Source organism: Peromyscus leucopus, chromosome 8b (assembly GCF_004664715.2).
Source record: "Peromyscus leucopus breed LL Stock chromosome 8b, UCI_PerLeu_2.1, whole genome shotgun sequence".
Classification (NCBI taxonomy): Eukaryota; Metazoa; Chordata; class Mammalia; order Rodentia; family Cricetidae; genus Peromyscus; species Peromyscus leucopus.
In genome coordinates, this window is record NC_051086.1 from 93,045,542 (window position 1) to 93,055,309 (window position 9,768).

The following is a 9,768-nucleotide window of genomic DNA, read 5'->3' on the forward strand; positions in this document are numbered from 1 at the left end:
GTCTTGTTCAATGCCTGAATTATTCAATAGATTGCAAATAGTCTTTATTTGTGTACGGGGATTGAAAAAAGAACCTGCCAGGGCAGGTGCAAGAGCTGAAAGAGCACCCCTTCCTCATTCTTTTTGTTACCTCTGTTTATTAAAAAGAAATCACCCCCACCCCACCCCAGGAAAGCCCTTAAGAAGTGCCTCTGGTGGTCATTTCTGGAACGGGATGGAACATATTGCTCTACTAAAGAGGGGGAGGCCCAAAAGTGGACTGTGTCATTCCTGAAGTGACTTGGCAGCAGAGGAGGCGTCTCTCCTGAACTCTATAAAAGGTCAGCTCCACAGCTCCACAGCTCCACCAGACAGACAGGCTGTGCTCCAACTCCAGGCTCCAGGTGCTGCCTCCCAGAATCCCAGATGGATTTCAGTCGTCGAAGTCTTCACAGAAGCCTGAGTTCCTCCTCACCAGGCCCAGCCCTCAGCATGAGTGGCTCCCTGTATAGGAAGACGAGCGTGCAGCGCCTGGGGGCTGCACCCAGCGTCTATGGAGGGGCCGGAGGCCACGGCACTCGCATCTCCGTCTCCAAATCTGTAACGAGCTATGGGAGTGATCTCTCCAGCGGAGGGGATCTGTTTGCTGGCAATGAGAAACTAGCAATGCAGAACCTCAATGACCGGTTGGCGAGCTACCTAGAAAAAGTGCGGTCCCTGGAGCAATCCAACTTCACACTTGAAGCCCAGATCAAGCAGTGGTATGAAACCAATGCACCTAGCACCATCAAGGACTACGGTCCCTACTACACACAAATCAAAGAGCTGCAGAATCAGGTGAGTCGTGAGGCCTGTGTTTTCTACCCTACGGTTTAGTTGCATAGTAGATCAGGAGGGATGGGTGGATGCTAGGTCAATTCAAACACGTGAAGCAGATTAGGTTGAAATTCATAACTGAAAAAATGTATTTTATCATGTGGTGTTAGTGTGAACAAAACAAGTTCACCCCACACTTTTTCTAAAACTTCAATTTAATTTTATCATCCAAAAGTACAGTCTGTGTCTTTGTCATAGCTTACAATATCAGGTCTTCATGGAGAATAATCTTATTTTTAAAAGAACTTCAAGGGTTTTTATGTGAGTTTCCCACTAGTCTTCACGAACTTTGAAGACTCAAATCAATTTAAAGAGATTTTTCTCTTTTCATTTTTACAAGTGTTATAATTCAAGTATCATCCTACTAAGGTTATAAATAATAAAAAGGGTTCAGAGGGGAGACAGAATACAAATATTAATGGCATCTGTATTGACTGATAGATGGGTAGATGACAGGTGGTTGGGTGGATGAAAGGAACGATTTTTGATACCAAGATTTCACTATGTATCCTAGGCTAGTCTGGACCTCACCCGTCTCCTGCCTCTTCCTCCTCAGCACTGGGATTAGCCACCATGCACAGTTCTGATAGCTGGATTTTTTTTAATGTCCTGTTTAATTATCTGCTAACCATCATCAAGCATTGTATAAAGCACTTCTGCAATAATAAAATGTTCTATTGCCCCAATTCGAATTTATTGCAGTCATATCACAATCTGTTCCTGTGTCATCCGAGATAGGTGGGGTTCTCCCCCCCCCTCTCTCAACTCTCTCTCTCAGACTTTGCTCCTGACTGAAGACATCAGGCACAGCAATCACCTTTTGCTTTGCTTCAGCATTCTTATCTAATCAAGCAAAGCGTCCTTGGCTGTTTTGCTTATATTTAAAATTATTGCCCCTTTAGAGCAAAGGCCGTCGGCTCCCCAGTGGGCCTCTTTTCTTGAGTTGTGTTATAGGCATCAGTCATTCAAGCTTCACAGAAACTCTCAGCTCACAAGGCTAAGGAGATGACATCACCCTCAACAGGGCCTTCCTTCAGGCTTTCACTAAAACACATTCCAAATAAACCGGTTGTTCCCCAGCATGTCTCTCAAGGTTGGTGCTTCTGAATTGACTTGGGGATTATCCACAATACCTAGGAGCAGCCACTAGCACCTACTAGCTGGAAGCCTCTTAAGGGACCGCTCTCCAGGAATAGCTAATGCCTTCTAGATGTAGACTTCCAATCTACACGCATCTTAAAGAACACAGTGCTAGCCTGGCAAGCACAAGAACCTGAGTTCAGCCTCCAGAACCCAGGTTTTAAAAAAAAATGGAGAATGATGGCATGTGCTTGTAATCTCAATGGTGGAGAAGTGGAGACAAGCAGATCCTTGGGGCTTGCTGAACAGTCAGCCGCACCTACTTGATGAGTTCCAGGACAATGAGAGACCCTGCCCCTCCCCCAAAAAATGTGGACAGCACCTAAGGAAAGACATGCAAGACTCCACATGCATGCACCTATACATATGAACAGAGAGAGAGAGAGAGAGAGAGAGAGAGCTTCCATGCTTCTGTCTTAGTACCTAACGCCTACCACTTCTCATTCAGCCACTTCTCATTCAGCCACTATTCCATAGACACTAGTTGGGAACTGAGCATCACACGTAGAGGAATATGTCAAACATAAAGTGCTTTGGGTGGAACCAGGCCTGGACAGAGAGGCAACTATCACTCAGAGAGGTCAAGGCAGGAAGGCTGTGCAGAGCATCAGAAAGAGGGCCACACCCACTACTAGAACTGGAAGATAACCTTGAGGGTCCCTTGAAGTCATGGTGTCTGAGCTGAGAGGTGAAGGAATGGGAGCTGGCCAGGTGAGAAGGGCTGGCTAATAGCAATGTTCCAGGTCCGCACGGCGCCACAGACAAGGCACTTACTAAGGTTCAGTGATGGGGATAGTTTCAACTTCCATGTTGTACAATCACAAGAAAACGGGCCAGACCAAGAGTCCTGTTTAACTCTAGTACATTAATGTCTGTGTCATCATCCCCCTACTTATCCTCACATGGACGTTCCTGAAATGGACATCACCTTTGATGGAATTACAGTTGTCTCTGAGGACAAGTAAAACCATTTTAAACTCCTGCCCTGATGAAAATGCCATTCTTTCTCTCTCTGTTTTCCAGATTAAAGATGCTAAAATACAAAATGCCCGATGCGTCCTGCAAATTGACAATGCTAAGCTGGCTGCAGAGGACTTCAGATTGAAGTAAGTTCTCTAAATCACAGTAAAAATAGGGGCGGGTGTGTGTGTGTGTGTGTGTGTGTGTTGGCTGGTTGGTTGGTTGGTTGTTTTGGTTTTTGTTTTTGAGATAGGTCCTTGCTATGTGGTCCAAGCGGACCCCAAAGCCAGCATCCTGCTTACTCAGAATTACAGATGTCTGCCACCACACCCAGCACCATGATAAATTTATCTGAAAAAGGAATCCTTTTAGTAGCTTTTTTTCTCATTTGTTTAGTATGTATATGTGTATGTGAGAAGGGGGAGGGGATAGAGAGAGTGGGAAGAGAGGGAAAGGGGTAGGGGAGGGAGAGGGAGAGAAACGGGGGAAGCCACAGCACACGTGTGGAGGTCAGAGGAAATTTGCAGCTCTCTCCTTCCATCACGTGGGTTCCAGGGACAGAACTCCAGATGTCAGGTGGACAGCGAGTGTCTGCCTGCTGAACCAACTCACAGGTCCTGAAAAATAATTCCATCTAGTAGCTTTTCATCACACTAAGATGAGCATATTATTGTGAGACAAGAAACTTGTATTACATTAGAACAGAATCGTGGAGCTTAAGGGCTGTTAAAAGCTGTGTGACCCTGCCCGGCACTTGGAGACAGGCATCACTCTCCCAAAATGCTAGAATTTGTTTACCCTCTATTGTTTCTGAACACCTCTCGGTAACTGCTATTGTTCTGGTTTGTCAGCTCTGGTTCCTAAAATATTCTTTCTTAGTAACCTGGCTTCTGCCTTTTCACTCACTAAACCTAATTCTGTCATTCAGAGCAGTAACAAAGCAACCGAGAACTCCATGTCTGCACAAATGTCCTTCTGTGATGTGAGAGTCACATGTCTCCACTGGGTGACCCTCCACAGAATCATCCCATGGCATGGAGATGTGTGGCTCCCACATCACAGCCAGATTCCCTGGATGACTCCTGTACCTCTCAGTGTTCCCCTTTCATCCAGCCAACCAAAGAAATGGAGCCAACCTATGATTAATACACTTCCAATTCTGTTCACCATCTTGTGCACGCTCACATTATGAGGCTCCCTCCGAACTGCTGACCAGTAGGGCTCCCTGGCTCCAGGCTGCAGGGTGTGGGTGTGGACCCACAGCCCTGCAGTTTAGAAGGACCGGGTTTTGATGCTAAAAGAGATGAAAAAGAAAGAAATCAAAAGGCAGATCTGAAGGCGAGGCAGTTAGATTCGTGAACCCCAGGTCCGCTTGGTCAGCGGCTGTTCTTCTGTGTTATCCCTTGGTTGGCTTTGGTGTGTTTAATTTGTGTCTCTGCTACAAGGCTGCAGAGGAAAAGAAATGACTGAGATGACTCATAGTGTATGCATCTATTTAACAAAAATGATCAAAATAAGTTCACTCTGTAAAATTTATGTTTGGGTTGTTAGTTTCTGCAGTGTTTGGGGGCAGTTGTTTGGGGATTTTTTTGCTTTTTTATTGTTGTTGGTTTGGTTGGGGTTTTAGCTTTGTTTCCTGTTGTTTTATCATGATGGGGATCAAGCCTGGGATCTTATATGCAAACATTCTACCACCCAGCTATATGCCCAGCCCCTGAATTTATAAACTTTTCAAAAGTTACTTCAGACCAAAAGGGAACGGAAGTTAGATATAGATATACAGAGTCTTATGTGAATGAGCATTTGCCTGCATGTGTGTGCCTGGTGCCCACAAAGACCAGAAGGAGCCATCATATGCCCTGGAACTGGAGTTAAAGATGATTATGAACCACCATGTGGGTGCTGGGAATTGAACCAAGGTCCTCTGCAAAGTGCTCTTAACCACTGAGCCATCTCTCCAGCCCCAGTGACAGATTATGGTACAGAGCAAATGATCTGGTCCCCAGGTTCTCATTCATTTTTCACAAATATGTGAATGGAATTGTTATAAAGTACAGGAGGCTGATCTATCTCATTGCATTAAATCGTCTCTTCTATAATGGCTTTAGGAGGGCTGTTAGATTTGCGTCTTAATTCCTCCCCAGGTTTGAGACGGAGAGGGGGATGCGCATCACTGTAGAAGCTGATCTCCAAGGCCTGGGGAAGGTCTTTGATGATCTGACCCTTCAAAAGACAGACTTGGAACTTCAGATTGAAGAGTTGAGCAAAGACCTGGCCCTCCTCAAGAAAGAGCATCAGGAGGTGAGAAATAGGTGGGAATGGTTGGGGAATGGTGAGGGAGCTCCCATAGTAAAATGACAAAGACGAGAGGAGGAGAAACAGGAAGAGGCGGTGGTGCTGCTGACAGTGATGGTGATGACTGTCAATCATGACAGTCACCCCAACTTCTTTGCAGTGACCAGAGCACAGGAAGACGTCTTCTGGTTTCCTCTCATCTTTATTCATGCCCAACGAAAGAAGTCACAAGATGTGTCTTATATCTTGTCCTCCCAGCCTGACCCGAGAATGCATTTCACACTACACTCACTCAGAATCTCACTCTCATAGGAAGTCGACGTCCTTCGCCGGCAGCTGGGTAACAATGTCAATGTGGAGGTGGATGCTGCTCCAGGCCTGAACCTGGGAGAGATCATGAATGAGATGAGGCAGAAATATGAAGTCTTGGCCCAGAAGAACCTTCAAGAAGCCAAAGAACAGTTTGAGAGACAGGTAATTCTAGAGTGTGAGCAGATGTGCAGTGCAATTCCATTCTACAGGAGAGAGCCGATGTTTCCTTTCTCTTTTTCCATCCTCCTGTCTTTCTTCTCTCCGTTCTTCTTCCCTCTCCTCTTCTTGCCTTCATTCCTCTCTTCCTTCCTCTCTTTCTTTGCTCATTTCTCTTCATTCTTGGAATTTTAGAGCGAGGCTCTGCAGCAACAAGTCACTGTGAACACCCAGGAGCTGAAAGGAACCGAGGTTCAAGTCACGGAGCTGAGACGCACCTACCAGAACCTGGAGATAGAGCTCCAGTCCCACCTCAGCATGGTGAGCACCTCTGGCCTCCCCTGCTCAGCCATGTCTGTGCTGACGAAGGCCCGTGTTCACAACTCTGAAAGCACAGACCCCTGTAACCTCTCCCCTGGCAGAGCCAACGATGAAACCGGTCCAATGGTTAACAGTAACTACACCACAGAAAGAAGCCAAGGCAAGGACCATGAGCTGTACATATGCAGATGAAAGAGTAGATCTTGAACATTCCATGTGGGACATCACACTTACCCTAGATCTTAGATCAAAGATGTGCTTTAAGTTAGGAAAAGAGAAGAGACATTGCAGGCCAAGCAAACATCAGCCCACAGCAAGTTATGTCAACAATGCTCCCAAGATGACTCTATGACATCCTACTTCCTGGGTCAGGGCTAAAGGGACAGACTAGTCTGGGTCATGTCAGTGTGATGGAAAGAAGAGAGAAATAGCTGAGCTGTGGGGCAACTATTAGAGTTGATTCTCAGAAAGAAAAGAAAAAAAAAAGTTATCAACATGACCTTCTCCCAGGGCAAGGAAGCAAATGTTGATAATGAGGCACCGAGCGAACACTAGACACAAAGCTCCAAATAAACTAAACAAAAATCCGAGAGATGGCAGGCAGAGCTGGCTGGCTGGGTCTGTCTAGATGGGAAGAACAAAAGAGCTAGAAAAATGGGTGCTCAAAAGCTGCAAAAATTCTTCCCCAGAGGTACAACAAATTGCGCTGCTCACTTCAAGTCAGCCAATAAGAAACACCTTCCATGTCTTGCTCTCCTAGAAAGAGTCTCTGGAGCGCACCCTGGAGGACACCAAGGCTCGTTACGCCAGCCAGTTGGCAGCCATCCAGGGAATGCTGAGCTCCCTGGAGGCCCAACTGATGCAGATCCGGAGTGATGCCGAACGCCAGAACCAGGAGCACAACATCCTTCTGGACATAAAGACCCGGCTTGAGCAGGAGATCGCCACCTACCGCCGCCTTCTGGAAGGAGAAGATGTAACAACGTAAGCACCTTAGGATGCCTGTCCGTGTCTGTTTGCAATTCTCTTTCACTGTCCTTGTCAAGGCAATGCCCAACACAAAGGCTATTTTACACACAACAACAAGATGAAAATACACCAAATAGTATAAAGCACCCCAACTATCAATAGCCTTTGAACAAGGTCTTGGGGCAGACCTGAGTCAGAAGATGGTTCTGTGAGTGATAGAAATGACACTTGTATTAATTCTTATGTTGAATGTGGATGTTGAATGTATAATTGGATGCGTGATAACCTTTTGAAAATTCTCTTTGATTGCTCATGAATTAAACCACAAGCCGCAAAGGCCCGTGGGAGCCAGTTTGTAAATTAGCAGAACTGGAGCAGCTGCCTGCAAATGTAAATCCAAGCTCATCAGGAGAACACAGATTTGAACTTCCATCCTAACTGTATTCTCCTGGAACTACAGACGGTTCCAGTAGATGCTAAGCGGGTTGGTTTTGACACCATGAATTTCCCAAGCTAAAAAGTAGAACACTCCAGAGTGGAGTAAGCGTGGTCTGAGGGACAGAAATAGGAAAATAACATTTAACCTCACATCAACCCAGACTTTGAAAAACAAAAGGATGAGGAGGGAAAGCGCCCCGGCTCTGGCACGGAAATAACGCTTTCTTTCTGTTTCTTCGCTTTGCTTTAAAAACAACAACACAGAACTAAGGAGTACCACCTGAGCACTTTGGAAGCAAAGGGTAAGTGGTCTTGGGGGCTTACTCCATAATGCTGAAATCTCAGCAGCTCTCTTGAACTGTCTGCGGCCGAGGAAAGGTAAAAGGCGGAGCGTCCTCAAAAGCACAATTAAGAACCAGGTTTCTACTTACTTACTTATTTGTTTATTTATTTATTTAATGTGTGTGTGCATGCATGCATGCATGCATGTGCGCGCCCATGCCACACTGCACATATGGAGGTCAGAGGACAACTTTATGCTTACTACCACAGCCAGCTTGCTTTAAAAAAAAAAAAAAAATAGGTTTCCGCACCAGAACTCAGATACCCATACTTTTTTAACAAGCATTTTATCAGATGAGCTATCTCACCAGCTCCCAAGACACCAGCATTCTAAAAAGCTTGTACATAATATACAGAATTCATCCCAGTGGGGATCTTGGCACACTCCCTGTGACAACGCATTTTCTTAGCCTGTTGCTAAGATAGTGATCCTGGAAAGGAAATGAACAACTGAAATGTGGCTGTCATTCAAGATTGTCTATTTCTATCTGAGGTGAGAAGGTGAGGGATTTATAAATTTGGGGAGAGTGATACATTGTCTGAGCTTTTTAAAAATAAAACCAACTTAAGATTATATAAGAAAAAGAATAGGTTCATGGCCTTCTTCTTTTTCTAGGAAAAGGAAATAAATGAAAACAGCAATAATTGAAAGTTGAGAGATATAACAGGGCAGCCATGGGCCTGTATCAACCTCTGATGTTTAATATACACACAGATACTCAGAAAACCAGGAAGATTAAGACCATCGTGCAGGAAGTGGTGGACGGCAAGGTCGTGTCCTCTGAAATCAAGGAGGTGGAGGAAAGTGTATAACCAGCTGCCAAGGGGAGGCTGCTCCGGCTGAAAATGAAAGAAACTGGCCATCAGAGAACCATCAGCACTGTGTAGTGATTCCGGTGGGATGGGGAGTCTATTTATCAATCTCTGTAATTAAATACAAATGCTCTCGCTCTGAGCTGTAAAGCGCTTGCAAGATTGAACCCAGACAGTACTATCGAAGCCGTCGTCAATACCAGGCACATTCTTCACAGTCTCGTTCACTTACAGCGAAGGTCTCATTGGCGGAGGTCTAGCAAATAGCAAATAAACCTCTCTCTGTTTGGGTTTTCTTGTTCTTGTTTCTGAATTGCTAAAACCCCTGTAAGGAGCCCATGGGTTCCCCATGGAGGCAACTTCCCAGCTAATCTCATTGGATTGTGTTTCCCTTAAGCAGGTCTTTGCCTTTCCCTATAGTCTCTGCTGCCTCTCGTCACTATGCTTAGTTCTTTGAATAAGTTAAAAGAATTTCCAATCCCAAATGCTGAACAGAATAAGAACGAGGCACCCGGCGATTGAAATGGGACTGAGTTAAGAGCATAACTGGACTGAAGGTAGAATGTGTCCTCTTTTCATAATAAACTGCTGAACTCATTGAGCCCTGCTTTATTTGGTGGACCTGGAGTACGAAGTGTCTCTCACAGTTTTTTTGGGGAACTGCTTTCATGAGACACAACCACTCACTGAAGAAGTCCACCTTGGTAACATGTGCAGAGTGGTCTGAAACTTTAACAGACAAATACCAGAGACTAAAATATAACAATTGGGGGGCGGGGCAGGAGCAGATGCTCCAGAATTGTCCTTTATGGTGTGACGAAATGAAGAATTTTTTTCTTCCTCTTTTTTTTTTTTTTTTTTTTTTTGGTCTATCTTTGTTTTGTTTTTATTTTTATAAAGGGAGATCTCACACACACACACGTAGAACCAGATGGTCAGTTCCTCCTTCCAGTTCTGCTAGTAATTTCTGTGTAAAAGAGAAGTAAGCGTTCATCTCTGTGTCTGCTTGCACTTTGTGTATAGGTTTAGAACCGAACAGCACAGTCTCGCAATGGGCACACAGCCCAGAGGAAGCTGGTCACTCTGAAACACAGGATGACACAGTATCTGATGTCAGAACTAACATCAGGCCCAGTGGCACCCCTGCAGACCTCTGTCCTCTTCCTT

General features: G+C 45.2%; 1 protein-coding gene across 1 annotated transcript; it reads left to right on the forward strand.

The window, feature by feature from the left end:
• The first annotated feature begins 200 nt into the window (after positions 1-200).
• On the forward strand, positions 201-9,198 carry Krt20 (keratin 20). Its single transcript, XM_028889499.2, has 8 exons — positions 201-816; positions 3,019-3,101; positions 5,100-5,256; positions 5,563-5,724; positions 5,914-6,039; positions 6,800-7,023; positions 7,711-7,748; positions 8,504-9,198. Exons 1-8 carry the CDS (start codon positions 406-408, stop codon positions 8,599-8,601), a joined length of 1,299 nt encoding a protein of 432 aa, XP_028745332.1. The 5' UTR covers positions 201-405; the 3' UTR covers positions 8,602-9,198.
• Positions 9,199-9,768: the final 570 nt, after the last annotated feature.

Excerpts from the sequence above, each read along its gene's own strand:
- Krt20 (XM_028889499.2), top strand. The coding sequence starts at position 406 with ATGGATTTCAGTCGTCGAAGTCTTCACAGAAGCCTGAGTTCCTCCTCA. Across the intron at positions 7,024-7,710 it reads GAAGGAGAAGATGTAACAAC|AACTAAGGAGTACCACCTGA; the intron begins GTAAGCACCTTA and ends ACAACAACACAG. Across the intron at positions 7,749-8,503 it reads GAGCACTTTGGAAGCAAAGG|ATACTCAGAAAACCAGGAAG; the intron begins GTAAGTGGTCTT and ends ATATACACACAG.